The sequence below is a fragment of the Phascolarctos cinereus genome, unplaced genomic scaffold, assembly GCF_003287225.1.
Source record: "Phascolarctos cinereus isolate Bilbo 61053 unplaced genomic scaffold, phaCin_HiC Scaffold_7;HRSCAF=346, whole genome shotgun sequence".
NCBI lineage: Eukaryota > Metazoa > Chordata > Mammalia > Diprotodontia > Phascolarctidae > Phascolarctos > Phascolarctos cinereus.
The window spans coordinates 166,632,778-166,653,374 of NW_027556180.1; the positions used below are offsets into that span (position 1 = coordinate 166,632,778).

At 36.5% G+C, this 20,597-nt stretch overlaps 1 protein-coding gene across 4 annotated transcripts in view; it reads right to left on the reverse strand.

Moving 5' to 3' along the window:
* Nucleotides 1–20,597, reverse strand: part of CARS2 (cysteinyl-tRNA synthetase 2, mitochondrial) — a 66,867-nt gene that overhangs the window by 14,280 nt on the left and 31,990 nt on the right. For all 4 annotated transcript variants that reach the window (XM_078147321.1, XM_078147320.1, XM_078147323.1 and 1 more), the window contains 3 exons: nucleotides 18,944–19,077; nucleotides 14,621–14,685; nucleotides 10,599–10,665 (listed from right to left, as the gene is read on the reverse strand). In XM_078147321.1, the coding sequence (XP_078003447.1) occupies nucleotides 10,599–10,665; nucleotides 14,621–14,685; nucleotides 18,944–19,077 (266 nt within the window). The remainder of the gene's footprint in view (nucleotides 1–10,598; nucleotides 10,666–14,620; nucleotides 14,686–18,943; nucleotides 19,078–20,597) is intronic.

The following is a 20,597-nucleotide window of genomic DNA, read 5'->3' on the forward strand; positions in this document are numbered from 1 at the left end:
TCCCTTTCACACTTGCTCTAGCAAGCGTTCATCCCCTTCTCCCTTCTCCTAAATCTTACCTCCCCAATCCTTGGAGGGGTATCCAAATAAAAGAGCAGTAGAGAATATATTAGAGGGATGAGGAAGGGAAAGCACTTGCTCTCTCCTATACTGAGGCCCAGCCACACAACTTCAGGATAAGGCTGCCATGCATCAAAACTTTCGTGCCCTTCATTAAAAAGGGAAAAAAAGCTTTAAAAATAATGTGTAGATTTTATTCTACACTTTAAAATAATAACAAACTGCATGGAATAACGATCCATGGCTTCATATACAGTCCTCTTTTTATAGTCTAATTTACATATGGAAATACTCCCCTTTTTAGCATTTATTAAATTTGGAATAGTTAAAAATTTTTAAATAAGAAAGATAAGGCTGGCAAGGACCCTCTTGGTCTTTTTATTCACTTACTTTCCAAATTTTTTAGAGTACTACATAAACACCGTTGCCATCTTCCTTTATATTTAAGCAAATCTTCAGTCAAAAATCTAGAGAGTCTTAGAGCAGCTTGGTGGTGCCTCTAAGAAGACAGAGAGCTGGACCCAGAGTTAAGATGACCTGAGCTCAAATGTGGCCTCAGATATAAACTATCTGTACGACTCTGGAGAAGTCATTAACCTCTTTTGCCTCAGTTACTTCATCTGTAAATGGGGATAATAACAGTACCCACCTTGTTGTGAGGATCAAAGTAGATATTTGAGAAATGTTTAGCACAGTGCCTACCACATAGTAGATGCTTAACAAATGCTTGTTTCTTTCCTTCTTTCCTTCCTACTCACCAGAGGCAAAAAAAAAAGCTTAAAAAAGGAAAAAAGCTGGAGAAAGTTCTGAAGATAAACTCCAAAACTAAATTACCAGTTACATTAAAAGTTGGACATAAGGCTCCAGAATGAGGGCTTAACTCTGGATAGTTTGTGAGAGGGCATCAAAGATTTAGAAAAGTCATTTGGCTCCATGATTAAGAACTTGCAAGAAATATCCAGAGGAGAGAATGGATTATTCTCTGTTCTTCATCCTAATCCCCTTAAAAGAAAAGCTCTAAACAAAAGGAAAAGCAGCTCCCTGTGGCTTTAAAAACTCAAGTCTACACAACACTGAATCTGGAATGTTCAAAATGAGTTGCAGAAAAAAGTTTAATTTCAATTGGTTTTGTGAACCAGAAAGAGGTTTAAACAGAAAAGAGGTAAATGGCTAGTCAACATTAGTCTCCCACCCCGCCAAATTGCCAATTCTAGGGAGGGTATAAACAAACCTGAGCAATGAACACTTAAAACCCTTATTCAACCACCACCTTTCAAGAAACAAGTTTCTATCAAACTTGGACAGAATCTGACACATGCTTTTATAAATTCATTTATAAACTTTTAAAAAACCTTCCCCAAAATACTTCTTTCTAACTCTTTATTAGTGAGAAACACAAACATCACCTGAATATCTATCAGAGAGGTAAGAATAAACTTAAAGGTATTCAGTACAAATGCAGCTAAGAGCAGAAGGGAAACAGCTGAGAAAAAAAAATCTTAGCAGCAATTTTCTCTGATAAAGGCCTGATTTCCAAGATATACAAGAACTAATTAAATTTATAAGAATAAGACCTATTCCCCAATTGAGAAATGATCAAAAGATATAAACAGGCAGTTTTCAAAGGAAGAAACCCAAGCTATCAATAGCCATATGAAAAAAAATCCTCTTAGTCACTAGTAACTACAGGCACCACCTCACATCTCTCAGACTGACAATACTGACAAAAAAAGGGCAAATGACAAAATTTGGAAGGGTTATAGGAAAAGAGATATTAACACTGGTAAAGCTATGACTTGTTTTTAACCCTTCTGGAAAGTAAATTAGAGGGGCAGAAAGGTGGCAAAGTGGATAGAGCACCAGCCCTGAGCTCAGGAGGACCTGAGTTCAAATCTGACCTCAAACACTTTAACACTTACTAGCTGTGTGACCCTGGGCAAGTCACTTAACCCCATTGCCTAGAACAAAAACCCAAAAAATAAATTAGACCTATGTCCCCCAAAATATGCTTTGACCTAGTGATACATTAGCACTATACTCCAAAGATATCAAAGAAAGAAGACCTAAATGTACAAAACTATTTTTTAAAATTTATTTTTATAGCAGTTCTTTTTATAGTGATAAAGTAAGAACCCTATCAATTAAGGAACAGTTGAACAAGTTATGATATGTACTGGAACATCATTCTACCCTAAGAAATGATGAAATGGGATGCTTTCAGAGACCTGCAGATGTGTTTGAACTGATGCAAGGTGACGTGATCAGGAGAATCAGAACAATGAATACAATAACAACAACACTAAAGACAAATAACTTTGAAAGACTTAAGAACTCTGATCAATGCAAAGACTAACCATAACTTCAGAAGACCAATAATGAACCTCCTGACAGAGAGGTAATGCAGAATAAAACATACATTTTTACATAGCCAAATGTGAGGATTTGTTTTGTTTGAAAATGTGTATTTCTTATGGGGTTTTGTTCTTTTTTTCCAATAGGATGTAGCTGAAGTGAGAAAAATACATAGCTGTTCACTGTAAATAAAAAAACACAAAAACATGGTGCAGACTTATTTGAGTAGCCAGGGAATATCTGTCCTAACAGTAGCCACACTTGGGGCAGTGTCTTTTCCACAATTCCAAGGGCTCCTGGTCTAGTCACTCACTTTTCTAGATGCTCACTCTCAGAGCTGGCCATGTATACTATGCTTCTTGATCTCCTGGTCCCTTTTAAACTGACAGCTCCTACACTTCCATAAAGGTATCACTAGCCTAAGGGTCTGGAACTAGGGCCTCTTACAAGGCAGTCCAGAGGACTGGAAAGCCACTCCAGGTCACAGCCCTAGCTACTGGCACATTCCTCACCTGGCCTTAGAGGTCCTTCCTACAGAAGAAGTGGATAAAACCTTCCAAGCTTCCCTCCTAGATTAGCCAGCTTCTCTCATGAGATATTCGCCAGTGTGGGTCGGACACTTTCTTGCAGCGTCTCCATGCCCCATCCATGCCTGGTAATCTCCAAATGCTTCTTCACCAAAATATAGAAAGAACCAGCCCCATGTGGTCAGCCCACAAATAGCTAGGATAAGGGATATTCACCTTGCTCTTGACAACCAGCTTCTGCAACAAGCCTAGAAAGGCAGGCCATGCCTGAGCTGGAGAACTGCTAAGTCCTCCATGGTACCCAGAGGGTACCACTGCTGCCATTACTGTTACTGTCAGTGCTGGTACTGCCTCCACAACTGCTGCATTCTAGGAAATATCCAGGCATTGTTTCCAAAACGAAGGCCAGGGGCAGCTACAATGGATAGAGCACCAGTCCTGAAGTTAGGAGGACCTGAGTTCAAATCTGAATTCAGACACTTATTAGCTGTGTGACCCTGGGCAAGTCACTTGACCCTGATTGCCTCCAAAAACAAAAACAAAAAACTAAGGTTGTAGCTTTCCTCACTTGTATTCTTTTACATAGTTACACTGTCTTTGAAATAACTTACTGCCAAGGCTTTAACCTCTTGTGTACTTTATTCTTACCATAAAAGAATTAGACTCTAAAAGGTGGGGAGCAAAAGATAAGCTCCAAACAAAATCTAGCTAATGTTGGAATTTATCCTGGAGAGAAATGAAAAAAGAAGACATGCTCAATGAGCCTTTGGAGAAACATCTATTATGGCTTTTAAGACCATGGACAGTATCAACAGAAATCAAATCTCAATTTAAAGGAAATACCAAGTTTAAGGGTTCAATTTACCTATACCTTGTAGGCTATAGAAACCTTAAGAGAACACAGCAAATAAACATGTTAGTCCAGAAAACAAACAAACAAAAAATCCCTGAGTATTTGGTCTCTTTAAGTGTATAAGCTCTGCTGCAGAGGTAGCCAACTACCTCTGCTCTAGACTTACCACCTCTTCCTATCCGTCTCTGGATGGTTCCATGTTCCATGCCTTAACAGCAGGATGTGCTCTAGCTAATCACTGTCATATCCCTATCTGTTACACCAGAGATGGGAAATCAAACATTTCCTGAGTTACAAGCTTCCTCTGTATAAATCAACCAAACATTTATTAAGCAGCTACTACATGCCAGGCACTTGCTAATATGGTTGTTGCCTACACTACTGAGCTGCCTAGGGTGGAGGACAGCCCTTCTGTTACACTGACTAGGAGAAGTGATAGAGAGCCGGTGTAACTGGGTGTGCCAAGTCCAAGGGACAGCCTCTCTCTGACAGCATAACCAACCACCCTCCTCCTTCATCCTACTGTTTTGGCCAATTCACTTCCCCTTTACAGGCTTCTTCAGTAAGATGAAAAGCTTAGATCTGATCTCTAAGGTCTGATCTCTTGCAGTCAGTCGTTCTATGATTCTCCTCTCCAACCCCAGTCTCAATCTCAGTCCCACCTCCAACCCAGTCAACCAGTCCTAGGCTCCTTGTCTTCAAGGACGGAAGGAAGGCAGGAAGGAGAGTGAACAAGTTGGCACATGTCTGGCAGCCTCTCTGGTTGCATCCTTCCCATATTGCCTGGCGCAGTACCACCCACGGGTGCTTCATATTAGGCCTTAAGCCTTCCTACATATAGGTTAAAAACTAACCACAACAAAGATATCTTGCTCATCTGACTCTTTAGTGAAACCTTTTTTAAATTCTCCAGTTAATAACAGTCTGGGACAGTGGGGAAATGAAAACTGTCCATCAAGATGCAAACTTAATGGGGCAGCTAGGTGGTGCAGTGGATAGAGCCCTGGCCCTGGAGTCAGGAAGACTTGAGTTCAATTACTGCTTCAGACACTTGATACTTACTAGCTGTGTGACCCTGGGCAAGTCACTTAACCCCATTGCCTAGACCCCTCCTCCCCCCAAAAAAGATGCAAACTTAACTGCCCAAAACCTACTTACAGGAAATAGCAAATGAAATTTCAAAACAATTATTAAATAAGGAAGATTTGATTATATGGTAAAATGGCTGAGAGAAATATGTAGTATTTCTTTTTATTTTGGAAAGTTAACAATTAAAATTTTGACATTTTTCAAGTGCACTGAAGCAAGGAATGTCAAAGGTCCTCTAGCAGAAGATGTTAAAACTAATCAATTCTTAATTAGGGCCAGAGAATATTCATTCCCAGGTGAAGAGAACCCAAAAAGGACCAGAATCCAATGGTGAACAGACATTTGCTGTGTATTAGCTTAACAGTACATTCCAAACAACTTACAGGAAATTGAATCATACAAATTTATTGAATGGTAGAATCTTGGTGAACTGTCATCAACAAGGAAAAAAAAAACTAAAGAGCTACCCACTGGATTTCCAAAGCTCTATCTGAATACAGAAAGAAACATTTGCAAATATACATAGATAATTTTGTATGGATTAATAAAGTAATGATCATGCATTCATTCAACAGTATTTTACAGAAAAAGAAAAAATAGACTAAGGTAACCTCATCTGCTGACTGTCGAGTAAAGCAGTCTCTATGGAGGGAAAAACTTCCTCTATTGTTTTCACTTTCAACCTTTTAAGAAATATGAAATTTTTTTCAAAATTTATCTGAATGCTACAGAATGCTATTCTATATATTCTACACAAAACACTGTAGAATATAAGCTTCTTGTGGGCAGGGACTACTTCACTTTTGTATCCTTTAACATTTAGTTAAGTGCCTCACCCATAATAAATACTTAATAAATGCTGTTGAAATGAACTATGATCATGAAGGGTGATCATAGGGTATATATTTCAAACAGATTTCTAAATATGTTCTAAATCGTGCATACTTTGAACGACAGTAGTGCCCATCTGAAGGCCCCTGAAGTTTGCAATGAAACTCAAAGAGAAGGTATATCCCAAGATCTAGTTCATCTTTGTTGGAAGGTTGGAAATTCAGTCTTCAGAAGCTACACTGAAGTCACTGTGACTAGGAGATTTTTATATTAATATTCTTCAGCCCTTTCTGTATACAAGATAAAACTACTGCTCCAATACCAGTTGGAAATATGTTTCTGAATTGTTTTATTCAGTCGTCATATTGGGCATTGATTTATCTACTTTCTATTGCTTGGATCTCTGGTGACCAACAGCATATACCTGGGCAGGTTCAGGGAGATAGTCGGGATACCCTGTCACTTGAGCCAGGCTGGAAGAAAAAGACAAATTCTGCTGAAGGGTGAACTCTGAGAAGAATGGGGGAAATTTTTTATGCACTACTCCATTAATTCATTGCTGAAATGGGAATCAGAGTGCCAATAAGTTTGTTATGAATGGCCCAGTCAATCATTACACTCAGTCACTGGGAGAAAAAAAGCATGAGAAACTAAAATAAGAGTGAGCTGTGGTTTCAAGTTCTCCATATGTTCAACTTTATGTGTGCCCAAACAAATTATCTGAAAGGGAAACACTAAGTTTTAAGTTTTTTCTTCTACGCAGGTTACCATTAAAATGAATTTTCTACCTGACTGTTTACTTGAATATCAAAAAAACTCCTCCCCAAAATCCTCCATTCTTTCTTTAAGCTTTATCAAAAACTCCTCAGGAAGGCAAATAAATTAAGACTAGATAAATCCTGCAAAGTGATCATTTGTTGTGTTATGCACATATGTTTGATGGACAAGGCAGTAGGGTATTTGATCAAGCAGGGCAGTCTGGGTGTTTATTTTCAAGGCTTACTTTAAAAGCTTTTTAAAGCCTGAAATGTCTATGTCCTAAAATATCTTAGCTGTAGACTGTCACATCAAAGGTCTCCTTTGTCACAGAGGTCTCTTCTTAACATTATCCTTTCCTACACTAGTTTTCCTCACTTTTCTCATTTTCAACTAGTGCTTTATTAAAGCTACCTTTGCGATGACCAAGAAGAAAAAACTAATAAAAGGGATATAACTATCATTACAAAGCCTTCTATCCTGAAAGCCTTCTACAGGTGAGATAGGAATTGTCTGGGGGTGCATGGATCCTGCCACTAGAGTCCAGCTATCATTCCCACTATGGATCCTAAACTGGGCTTAAAAAGCATTTCCCCATAACCTACAGAAAACTGAATATGTAACATGACCTTCCTGGATTGTTATCAATCTACGATGAGTAAGTATAAGGCCTGATCTAATGTTCATTAAGGATCCTGATGTGCAACTATAAGAATACACTGCTGTTCTTCCTCATTTCCTTCCCAAGGAACAGATAAGATCCACAGAGAAAACTTCTTTAACTTTGTTTTGAAGAGGAGAGACTATTTTTCCTCAATTGTGTTTTTAAATGCTCTAAGACAACAAAAGTTTGAGCTCACATCAGTAACAGTGAGGCTGTAAAACTAACATGGAACATTTCTCAAAGGAAAGGGAAGAGGAGTGCCATAGAAGGTAGAGTAACCTCTTTCTGGTGAATCAAAGACAGTTACAGGGAAACGTGGAATGTGAAAATGAAGTATACGACTCCATGTTCTTTCTTCTACTTTTCTATTAGTCGGGAGGTTGGGGGAGAAAAAAGAAGGCAAGATAAATGAGGAAAAACAGGTGAGGCAGGAGTGCAGACAAACCCTGTGATGGATATTAAGGTGATCAAGAAGGGAAACTGTACTAGATAGAAGTCATGAGATCTGGATCCTCATCCTAGCTGTGTGTGATTTGGACAAATCATTTAACTTCCCTGGACTCGTGTTTCCTCATTTGTGAAATTAGGGAATAGGCTTAGATTATTTCTAAGTTCTCCAGAAATTAATATTTCTGATTTTACTTTAATAAAAGGTTGTGTTTTTATTTTTTACAAAAGCTTAATTGGCTAGATCATGTGCTTGATAATCTGTGCCTATGAAAAGCCTGTGCAGTTGGCTGCCAAAGCCATTCACGTGGTAGTAGCTACCCTACTGAATTTCACAACAATTAGGAAGAAACGTTCAGTCTCCATAGGGCTAACTCTGAAAATGCAAAACTACTAAGTGATAGCTATCAGCACAAATTCTTACTAGAGATGGGTGAAACAGGCTTTAGTTTTTTTAAACACACTAACTCCAGTACTACTATTTTTCTTTGTCCTCCATGCCACAGAACCCTAAAAACCAATGGAAGTCAGGTTGAAAGCTGCAACTGACCTTGGAATTAGTTGTGGAGGAGAAAATCTGACAGCTAGACTTCTCTGATCTGGACTGAAGGAAAGGTATTATTACTATAATGTTTAGTAGCTTCTTGGATCTATTCATTTCTAAGATTTAAAATGTGTATGTAAGATGGAAAAGCCTCCTAATAACAGAAATTGTCTCTAAAGCTACCGAGAGCACCTCATATATATTTACTTTCTATTACTGCTTTAGCCCCTCTAAGTACAAAGGACCAGAAGACTGACCAATGCCCTGCTTCTAAGTCAAGAAACAACTTCCACAAAAATTCCTTTTTAGAGACCAGGAAACTGAAGCCAAAGACCCAAAGTAGCTTGCTCTATGTACTGAGCAAAATCATGGTAGACTGGAATTGTAAGGCCTTTCTCCTAACTTTTTTGCTCTATCCACTAATCATCCTACTCATGAAGAAGTGAATGCAGGTGAAGTCACAAACAATAATGTTAATAATGGTGAATACTTTCACACTGTTATAAACTGATAGGTCTGTGACATACAGACTAATTAATATAGCAGAGATCTATGCAAAAGTCCCCAATGCTCATCATTCTTTTCTTTTGTGGTATTCCATTCAGAGTTCCCTCTACTTTACAGAAAGTAATAGACCTGCATCCATGAGATTCTACTCATTGTTTTCCTATGCCATTTAGCAGCAGTTCAGAGCAACTAGCAAATAAAATAAAATTCAGAAGTTCCACAAATAATTACAATTTCTGAAACTGCTGTCAGTCAAAAAGCTTTTATTTTTTTTTAAATCAAATTGTTTATACAACAAAGCTCACAAAAGTGTTACACACTGACACAGATTAACCAAATAATCTTCTTCTACTACCTCTCTTCTCTCATCCTTTAAAATTGAGAAAGGCTCTCAGGTTGGGAGACTTCATTAATTCTTTTTTTTCTTTTTCTTTTTTTTTTTAAACCAATATAGCATGCACTTCATCTGCTTTGACATCTAATAGCAATACCACCAGCATGAACCAGACTCTGTGTTCTGTCAAGGGACATATATTCTCACCTCCAATTTTGTGTAGGGTGAAAAAATGGTGTAATTTGTTCATTTAGGCAAGCTGCTTCCTTCTCTTAAGGAATCTGAGACTTGACAGGACGTAAAAGGCAAAAATTCTGAGCAAAGAATCTCTTTCATAAGAAGAGTTGGGCACAAAGAATCATTACCTATATCAACTGTTTTAATTTTCTTTAGCATAATGCTTGAACTTTAAAACTGTCAATTTTAATAAATATTTGGGACTTCAGCAGCTAGAGTGTTCAACCTCAACATGCACCTTCCCTAAATGCTGCTTTTATTTTAAGGGGTAAGGCAAAAAACCTTCAAGTGCATACATTTCTATATTTTAATTTGTCTATTCAATTTAGAGGAACTTGTAAATATAATTTCTCTCAAAACATTAACATACCTTTACATACTTTGACAATCACAACGGACAAACTGAAAACCACCCTAAATGCCAAATAAATACAAAGTATAGTTTTATCTTTTTTTTTCTCATGGATTTAAAATGGAAACACATATCTGTATTATAGATATCTAACTATATCTATATCTATCTATCTTTTACATAGGTACCTGGGGAAAACTCTGACAAAACCATAAACCAAGTAACTGAGTGGGATTCCTGCCCTCATTTTTAACAATGGTTTTCCCTCTGGTTAGTTAACCCACTCTATGAGTCTCTGTTCTTTCATACCACGACCACATATATATGGTATGTGGGGGTGTGTGTATACATACACACACATACAAAACCTGGAGTAGGGAAAATAAAGAGCTGACAGTACACAGCCAAAAATGTTATTCTTATGAGGGTCTAGGAGGAATAAGTTCTGCATAAGCAGCAGATACTTTGGTGAGCATTTATATATCTGTTCAATGTGAGGTCCGCATTGAAATATAGAGGCTACAGACGTTATTCATTCAAAGCAATACCTCCAATTCAAAGGCTACATCTCATCTATGCTTTAAAAATAAAAAAAAGCTCCCCTACCACATCATTATTTCACAAAAGCTAGTCTATTAAACTGTCCAGCATCCTACATCTACATTGCACCATTTGAAAATGCATTCATAGCTTTTCTTCTGCCCACCATGCTTCTGTCTGTCTAAACCAGCTGACTCCCACAGAAATATTGCTATGCTTTCTTATCTTCAGGCCTTTATACTGTACACCTAGAATATACTCCTTCTCTGCCTTCTCCTGTTGAATTTTTGCCCATTCTTTAAAGCCATCAGTCATCTCCTTCATGAAGTTGTCCTTGATTCCCCCAGTCAGGTATACTCTTGCCTGCCCTGACCCCTGGGTCTCATATAACAATTTGTTTTGCATTCTGAAATTTGAGCTAAAAGTAGTTGATATAATTTAAATATGAAGTTCTAAAAGAGAATAGGATAGAAAATGAAATACTGAGGATAAATGTGTTTCTTACCTGATCTGTAATTGCTAAGCATACAGAACATCCGGAAAACATCTGGAGAAAACTTCTTTAGAAAGTCCTAAAAAAATTTTTAAATGATGTACATTTATTATAATTTTATTCTACAAGTAATTTTTATATTAACTCAGAGATTGTGTGGCAAAACAGATAGAGCACTGAACTTGGGAGTTAAGATCTGGGTTTGAATTCTACCTTAAACATACTTATTACTGTATCATCCTGGGCAAAAGTCACTTAAACTCTCTAAGATTCAACATCTTCATCTATAAAATGTAATATAAAATATAATAATAGCACTTACCTCACAGAGCTGTTGTGAGAACCAAATGAAATTCATATACAAAACACTCTGTAAACCTTAAGTATGTAACTGTGAGTTATTATTATTCTTGTTATTACTACAAATGTATATTAACTCACATCATAAAATCTTTGTGGAGATGTTCCTGCCCAAACTCTAAGCATCATAAAAACCTTTTCTGATCAATTATTCCTCCTTTTATCAACACATGAATAACACTGTTGGTGGAACTATGAATTGATATGGGGAAAAAAATTTGTAATTATATAAAAAGATGTACTAAACTTAATTTAAACCCTCTAACTCACAGCTCCCACTATGAAATACACACTTCAAACATGGTCAAAGACGAAAAAAGGGCTCAAATATTAAACACAAACTGTTGTAGCAAAAAAACTGGAAACAAAGTGGGTACCCATTGATTGGAGAATGGCTAACAAAATGTGGTGGATAAATGTGACAGAGCATTACTGTGTCAGAAGAAACAAGGAATTTAGCTCACATTTGGGAAGACTTAGAGGAAGTGATATGGAGTTAAAGAAGTAAAATCAAGTGAACAAGATACGTAATGACTACAATAACGGGGATGAAAAGAACACTAAAATAAAGCCAAACCCTTAGTAACTATAAGGACCAATATGAACACTGGAGGAGGACAGCCTAAGAAAATATCTTCCCCTTTGGAGTAAACAGATGCACTACATTCAGCAGTTTCAAGCACGAGCCCAATGACAAACTGTGATCTCAAGGAACAGCCTGGTGAAATGGTTATCTGAGTTTGGGGTCACACTGAGACCCCTCTAGTGAACACCCTAAAGTATGCTGCAGTTAAAGCAGGAACTTAGTATAAAGCAGCAATATTCTCTTAGGCAGTTCAAATGGCAGTTGGTGTGCAATTTATAAAAACCCTGGTCTATGAGCGAAAGAGTAAAACTTTCTCCAACAGTGAGGAAGCACTGAAGAAAAAAAATCAGTATAAATGATGAGAGGCAACTATTATACTGTCTCTTTAAACTGAATGCAAGTTCAACAAAATATCTGCATGTGGAAGCCAGTGTTAAGGTATCCACAATTACTTTAAGATCACTTTAGGAGATCGCATATGGAATTCTTTTAAAAAAGGAAAAAAGAAGAGCACAGCTTGACTAAAGACTCCAAAGGGATCTGCCTACAGCTGCAGCCCTGCCCTCCCAGCCATTATCTATGCCTGTGGACAAGAAGCAGGTGTTACAGCTCACCTCTGTTCAGCAGTCACCATTCCTGCAGACCCAGAAAGGACCTTCACCACCTGAAGCCTGAGCACTCTCCAGAAAAGTTGGTGCTTTGTCAGTGGATAGAATATGAAAGAAGATGCACTGCATCGGCTTTGCTGCTACACCCAGAAAACCACTTGGCCTTTTCCAACCTCTGTATGTGTTGTTTCCCCCGTTAAAATGAGAGCTCCTTGAGAATGGGAGATTGCCTTGCTTTTCTATGTGTATCCCTGGTGCTTTACACGTGGCTCTGCTCCCAGTAAACACTTAATGAAGGTTTCTCTGTTCATTTATCTTACACTTCAATTTTCAGGGGACACAAGCACATATACACACAGAGGTACACACCTTGCTCACTTAAACTAACATTTCAGTTGCAGAACAGTTGAATGAAAGAGTAAGAGGGCTCTGTTTACTGCATCAAACCTAGCTACAAAGGAAAAAATAAACATCAGGCTAAATTGGCTCAACTGGGAATTTTTTTAGTCATCCTATCCTCTCCCCTCCCCCATTTTAATTCTTTTAAGACAGCTTGTTTCTCTATCATGGCTCCAAGGCTTTTAAGTCTAAATGTGGACAAGTTTGTAACACACGCTCATCGTCTCTCTTTTCCTATGTGTTGTGTTCCAATACTATCAACCTTAAGCAATAATCATTTGTCAAGTGCCTACTAAGTGAAAGGAGGGCATTCAACAGATTACTCTAACTACAAATTTATATTAACCACTCCACATAAGAACTATCCAAGGATTCTAAAATAAGGGTAGATTTTGTTGTTGTTGTTCAGTCCTTTCCTGTCACCTTTGACTATTCATGACCCCATGTGGGGTGTTCTTGGCCAAGAAACTGGAGTGGTTTGCCATTTTCTTCTCCAGCTCATTCTACAGATGAGGAAACTGGGGTAAACAGGGTTAACTGACTTGCCCAGGGTCAAACAGTTAGTCTGATGCCAGATTTGAACTCAGAAAGATGAGTCTTCCTGACTCCAGGGTCAGCACTCTATCCATTGCATCACAGTGCTGCAGGGCAGATTAGGTTGGGCTAATGTAGCACTGGGATTTTTGAGCTCAGTAAAACCTCCCAGTTTGAGCTTCAAGAAACCAGGGTCACTTCCATACCAAAAAGAGTTACCAGAATTAGATTTTAGAAGGACATTCTATGCTGCTTCACTAAAATCACTTAAGTACAAGTAAACCAATAGTTTTTTATGGAAAGAATTAAACACATTTGCTAAACTTCCTCTGAAGATGTTAAATATTTAAGATGAGGAAAGATAACTTAATTCTAACAAATAACCAAAAATTGAAGCCTTCATTTTAAATCAACAGATATTTACTGAACTCCTAATAAGCTAAAAATATTCCTAGGGTTTTACTTATAATTGATCTATGGCTGGTACCTTTCAATGATAGGATTTATATGGAGGAGATGGAAGAAATGCCTAGAATCTGGTTATTTTTCCATCCACATTTGTTTCCTAATTTACGATTATATTTATTTGGTTCTGCAAACTCAAAAGTCAAAGGATTACATCAAACCATCAAAAAACATTTTCTTCAATCACATATGTTTTCGACTCTCACTGAGTACTTTCTCCATTTGACTCACCATTAAATAGCATGATATGTGTATGTAAGCATCATAAAGTGGGTCAGGCAAGTAAAAAAGCCAACCAATTACAGTTCTCATCAAAAGATAAAATACAGTAGAATAGCAAACTATCCCTGATAAAAAACAGAATGGTTACAGGACATACAAATTTTTTTCTAGAGAAGAAAGAAGGCTAGGAACTTTGCAAGAATGATTTAAAAGACATCCTTTCTGGCTGGGTGATCACGGACAAATCACTGATCCTCCCTCAGTTCCCAAGAAACTCACTAAGATATAAGCTACAGAAGAGGTTCATTAGTTTTGGTAGAGAGAGTTTCCTCATTAGGAATTACCTAACCCTATGAAATCACTGGTCCAGGTTAAAAAACAAACCAAAAAAAGTATGAAATGGCAGTATAAAAAAAGATATAAAACAAAGAGTATAGGGGCAGTTAGGTAGCACAGTGGATACAGCACTGGCCCTGGATTCAGGAGGACCTGAGTTCAAATCTGTCCTCAGACATATAACACTCACTAGCTATGTGACTCTGAGCAAGTCACTTAACCCCAATTGCCTCACCGAAAAAAAAAAAAAGAGAGTATGGGGAAAAGAAACAAAGGAATCAGTCTATAGGTTAACATGAAGCAGAACAATGCTAAAGTAGAAGTAACTAGGATAAAAAAGGCAAAGTTATTATATGCTTCTACGACAAAGAAGAGTAATGTATGTTAGATGGAAAACCACATTTATAACCATGGAAGAGCTTACTGGAAGCCAAAGAATCAGTTACATGGCATACAATTCACACACATTTTAGAACCAATTTAAGAATTTGTCATTCATTTTGTAAAGTTTTATAGTATATTACCTTAATTGTAATGTAGTTTTTTAATGATTTTGACATTTTTTCTTTCCCTTTAACATGCAAATGCCCTGGAAGAGAAACAAGGTTAAATTAGTAGCCCATGTAACATGACAAAACTAGCTATCCTGTAAGAAAAATCTGATGAGCTGATTTAAGTAACTGAAGGCATTAAAAATTTGTTCTCCATTAGCACAGAAGTGCCTCTGGCTCAATCAAGGCTAACCTATTAATGTAAGCATAACACTAAATACAGAAAATAGAATCACAGATCTAGACCTTAAGGGATTCGGAAACCAGTTAGTCCAAACTATTTCATTAATGTCTATTTGCTTCTTATTCCACGATTTAAAAATGTCTACTTAATAAACCAAGTACCTGGATAATAGTTAATATCTTACTAATTTTTACAAATGAGGAAACAGGCAGCAAATTTAATAACCTAAGAATTATATTCTAACAAGTTTAGGCACATTGACAAGAAAGTTATAAAGCTGAACAGAAAAGGTTTAGACTTTTTTGATTTATTATATAAAGAATTATCTTATGAGTTGGAATGAACTCCATTCGATTTTCTAATTCAACTCCTCCCCTACCCCCAATGTATGAGTCCTCTCTACAACATCCCTGATCATTTGTTATCATCTCACTTATGCTTACACTCTATTTCCAGGGATGGCAGTAGAAGCCAGCCCATTTCACTCTGAGAAAGCTTTATTTAACTGTTGGAAATTCTTGGCTACTCTGAGAAAATTCTTCATCCCTGTAACTTCCTCATACTGTTTTCAGTGCTGTCTCTGGAGCTATACAAGATAAAGTCTAATGGCTCTTTCATGTGGTAGCTCTTCAAATACTTAAAGATGACTATGTCACCAAGTCTTCTCTTTCCCAGGTTAAATAAGATTCTACAAATTCACTGATTCACCAAATCCTTCTGGAATTAGTTCACATGTTCTTTGTCATGCATATGAGAGAAGAGGTTAGCTTCACTAAAGATTTTTTTTCCTTAAAACAAACACATACATACCATACACAACAATATAAGGAGCTTCTAAAAGCTCTGGCATTTTTCCTAAGCAGTACAACTCCTCTCAAAAAAAGTCTCTTAGGCTCAGATTCTAGCAAATCTAGCCAATAGCTCACTTGTATTCAGATTCCTTAAGAGTCTGCCCAATATGACAGATATTCTAATAAACCTTGTCTTTGTCTGAAAAAAAAAAGTCTCCTAGAAACATCTGTTCCTAATGGGGGGATTTCCCTTTTCTAACCTGCTTAAAAACACTATGTTTACAACACAAATTTTTTCTGAGAACTGTTTAAATAACAATGTCAGAAAAGTGATATAACCTGGAATGGTCATCAAATAATATTACATTAATAAATTAAGTTTGACAGCATCTCAGATAAGATTTATCTGACTTTTATTTCTCTAATTCAACTTTTTTTCATTGGGAAGAATTAATAATTCTCCATTGTTTTATTAAAGGAGATACATGACACTTTTTTATATCTCCAATACAAAGTTAAGGGAAATATAAAAAGGATATGTTTAAGATCTTACTTAGTAATTGGAAAAAATAAATCAATTAAAAAGTGATTCTCTCCCTATATTTTAAAGTCAATGTCTATTTGGTGTTTCTAAACACTCACTGGATGCTTTTCATATTAACCCTGGCTAAGCCTGACTACTTAGTGGATGAGGTTTAAAGGAACCAAAGACAATCAGTATGAGTGTTACATTCTTCTCATTCCTAGGAATAGAGGTATGCCAATGGTAATGCCAATGTTCTCTTCATTCTGCTTGCTCACTTCACTTTGCATCAGTTCATGTAAGCCTTTCCAGGTTTTTACATGAATAAATTTTATAAACTTTGGCTCTATTTATGTTTATTCGGCTAAAGTATAGTATAGCATCTTAACTTTGTAAACCATACATAACGTCTCTTAAGAAGTTGTCAAATTTCTATCAATAAAGGAGAAGGCTACTTCCCTCATCTACTGTAGTATATATACTCCTTTTTATGATTTTTCAAAGGAAAATCAATGTAACAAGCAACATTATCAGGAATGTAGTGACTATATACTGGAACCTATTTAGTTGTAACAAGGGAAAAGTTGTGACAGATTGGATATACTCAGTATCCAGACCAACCAACATTTCACAACCACAGCAGCAAAATCATTTTTATGTTCTTCATAAACAGATTTTCTTAAAAAGAGATACTTTGAAAACATTATTGGAAGGTTAAATTTTAAAAGGGTAAAATTTAAAGTTGTAAGAATCTGAAAATATGAAGAAATTGGCTGTTTAATATTTATTGAACAACCTCGGAGTATTAGATGCTATGCAGAATATATACCAAATAATGACTGACCTTTTGTGACTTACATTTTTATAAAATCGAACAATTTCAAAACTGAAAGGAGCCTCCAAAGCCATTTGCCCTTACCCATCCATGAAAAAGAGTCCCTTCAACCACACACCCAATATGTGGTCATCTAGCCTTTGCTTGAAGCCCTCCAGTGTGAGAGAATCTACTATATCTCTTGAGCCTACTTTTAAATAGATAGCTCAAATTGCAATTAAATTTTTCTTTACATGAAACGTATATTTGCCAGTTTGTGACTGCCATCCATTGCTCCTAGTCTTCCTTCGGGGAAATGACCCATATGTCTCACATATTATCCATACATCCCATATCAATATTTTTATATTAGTTCTAGGCATCTCCCCCGCCTTTTTCACTTGGTTCATTTAATTTCCTACACTAAAGCCCTCTTTCAGTGTTTTACAGCAGTACAGAGGTAGACGTGAGTTCCTAAAGAACTCATTAGTAAAGCATGACCTTGGACAGGTTCTATCAAGCTGGAAAGCCCAATGACAAACTATGTATCTTTCATCTTCGGATCAACCTAAATAAATTCAGACCCTCAGTACCAAGTTGTCTATATGTACTGATTGGTTTGCTGGGCACAGCAGCTCACAAATGGACATGGAAGGATTTGAGATTCAGGCTGGCAGAGGGACAACTGGTTACAACAAATTACAGATCCTTTTAATTAGACATATGAGAAATAATTTTTAAACTTAAATGATTAAGAAGACAAGGAAAATGTTGGGGAGGAGAGGGAGGCCGGCAATGGTATGGTGTTTCCTATTCCACAAGGAAAGATACATAATGCATTAGATAATGTGAGGAAAGATACAATGAAACCTAATTCTTGGTATTCCAGAATCTCTGGTGAACCACACATATAAATACAAAGAAAATACTGTCACACACAGGGAAACAAGCAACTTCCTTTCTTAATCTCATAAGGCAGTGTGATATTATGGAACTTGCAGTAAGAGAAATCTAAGTTTAAGTCCTGTCTCTGACACTTATTATCTATGTGATGATGGATAAGCCTTTCTGAGTTTCAGATTTAATACCTCCCTCCCTCTGGGTGGCTAGGAAGAAATTACACTAAAAAGAACTATGCAAATGTGAGTTATCATATTATTTTTGCTTATAGTCACTATTAAAAAACAGAAAGAAAAAAATATAAAAATAAAAATAAAAAAACAGAAAGACCAAAGATTTTTAGCAAAATTTAAGCAGTACACAGTAACTTATGCAACACATGGATGCTAATGACAACTTACAATATGGCAAATTACTGTCCTTCAAGATTTAAAGGAAACTGTCATCTTCTAGAGTATGCTGCATTCTTCCTTACCTCATGTTGCTTTATTATCCTATGCTTAAATGCCCTCATTGTACATTAAACTATTCTTATACTCTTCTCAAAATCATAATAATATCTCATTATTATCCCAAGCCCTTACCATAGCTTCCTCTTGACAACAGACAAATCCAATTGTACTACTGCTCAGGATCTGTCAGAGGTGCTGGTTTTAAAAAATTATGATTTATGTATAAGAAGATACAAAGCAGTGTTAAAAAGTAAAGAAAACTGGTCAAATAAATATAGTATTATAAGGCTAGAACTGTTTTCCCAATAGTTTTAGTCAAGAGAAAAAATTACATATCATGTTGAACATTTTTCCTCCCAGTACACACAATCTAGTCAGTCTAATTTATTCCTATATTCATTCATTCAATATATTCATTAATCCATTACAAGCAAAAAAACAATTCATGTTTCCAACAGATAACAGAAATTCAGAAAATAAACAGATTGCAAAGAGATGACAATTTACTGAAGTTATACATTATACATGTATATTTGTTCATTTGATACACTTCGTTTCAAATACAGCACTAGCATACCATTAAAGGCTGAATTCTTGCACAATAAATAAAACTAATTAAAAATGCCACTTACCTGAATGTAAAAAATAGTTTCCCCACTGTTTGCACTGGTGATATACCTCACACTGTGCAATTTCATTTTCGTGATGTGGAAAAGCTAAATCAATCCCACCTGTATGGATGTCCAATTGGCTTCCAAACACTAAACTGGAAAACATAATCAACTACTTCAATACACTTACCCAGCAACTTTTCTCCAGATTGTCAAGTGTTCACCACCCCCACATAATATTACAGAGAGAAAATTATCAAAACGAAACAGAAAGCTCTAATCAAACCACTAAACATTTAGTTTATTTCTAATGCATTTCCAATATGTTAAAAAAATTAAACTGAATTCAAATGGCTGGTATTTTAACCTAGTTTTAATGCTCTACATTTGCAATGAATAGTCATAATCTTTCTTTGAGCCTAGAAATCAGCAAATGACATTAAAAAAAACCCACTGCACTGTCAATTGCTCTGACTTGAAAGATGTTAATACATGCAGGGTGAGTGCAAAGTAATAAGACTAATTTTCTTGTTTGGCTCAGGACTTCAGAATCATACCATGTAAACCAAGTTAACAGATTCAAAACAATATATTTCAGTCATGTCATTCGTGTTTATTTAGTGACATTTTCATTATTAAGAGTCTAATATTAGGCATGCCTACCAATACAAATTATTTAATACTAAATTCATTTGAAACCTGCTGACTTTTTGACATGTACTTAAAGCAATTTTAGCTTACATCCAAAACATGATGTAGTTTAGTGTTGGGTGGGCCTGGAGTCAGGAAGACCTGAGTTCAAATCTGGCCTCAGACTTACTAGCTGAGTGACCCTGGGCAAGCCACTAAACCTCTGTTTGCCTTAATCCACTGGAGAAGGAAACAGCAAACCACTGTAGAATCTTTGCCAAGAAAACCCCATGGACAGTATGGACACAAATGAACAATAACAGCATCATGCTATTATCTAGATCAGCTCTTATTTATACCTTATACCCTTGATCATAATAACAAAATCAGAAAGTTTACTGAATTCCTACTAAATTCAAGGTTCTCTGCTAGGCACTAAAAGTGATACAAAGACAAGTATTTCTGCCATCAAAGTGCTTCCAGTTGAGAAAGGATATACATACCCACTTACATTTTAAAAACTTTAAAGTATCACTTCATTATGAGAAGTTGGCACATGACTAATTGCCAGATGAATTCTTCAGAAGGTAATTGCTACAGGAATTCATAGGAAGAAGAAATCACTTTGGTTTGGGGATGGTCAGAAAAGACTTAACAGAGAAAGAATCTGATCCACGTTCTGGGCAATATTTGAATAGGTCAGGAGTTCTTAACCTTTTTGTGTCATGGAACCCCCTCAGACAGTCTGGTAAAGCCTAAAGAACTCTTCTCAGAACATGTGTGTGTCTGCATGTTTTAAATAAATAACTGAAGCAAAAGCCAAATTTCAGTTAGAAGCTGGTAAAAATAAAAATGTAATTTTTTTCCCCCATACAAGTTCACAAACCCCCTCAAATCGATCCATGATCCCCTCCAAGGAGTCTGTGGGATTCCAGGTTAGAACCCTTAAAATAAACAGGCAGAGAAAATGGAGCAGGACATTTCCAGCAGGCCAAATGACATGAACCAAAAAAAAAAAAAAGGAAGGAAAGTAGATGGCATTTTT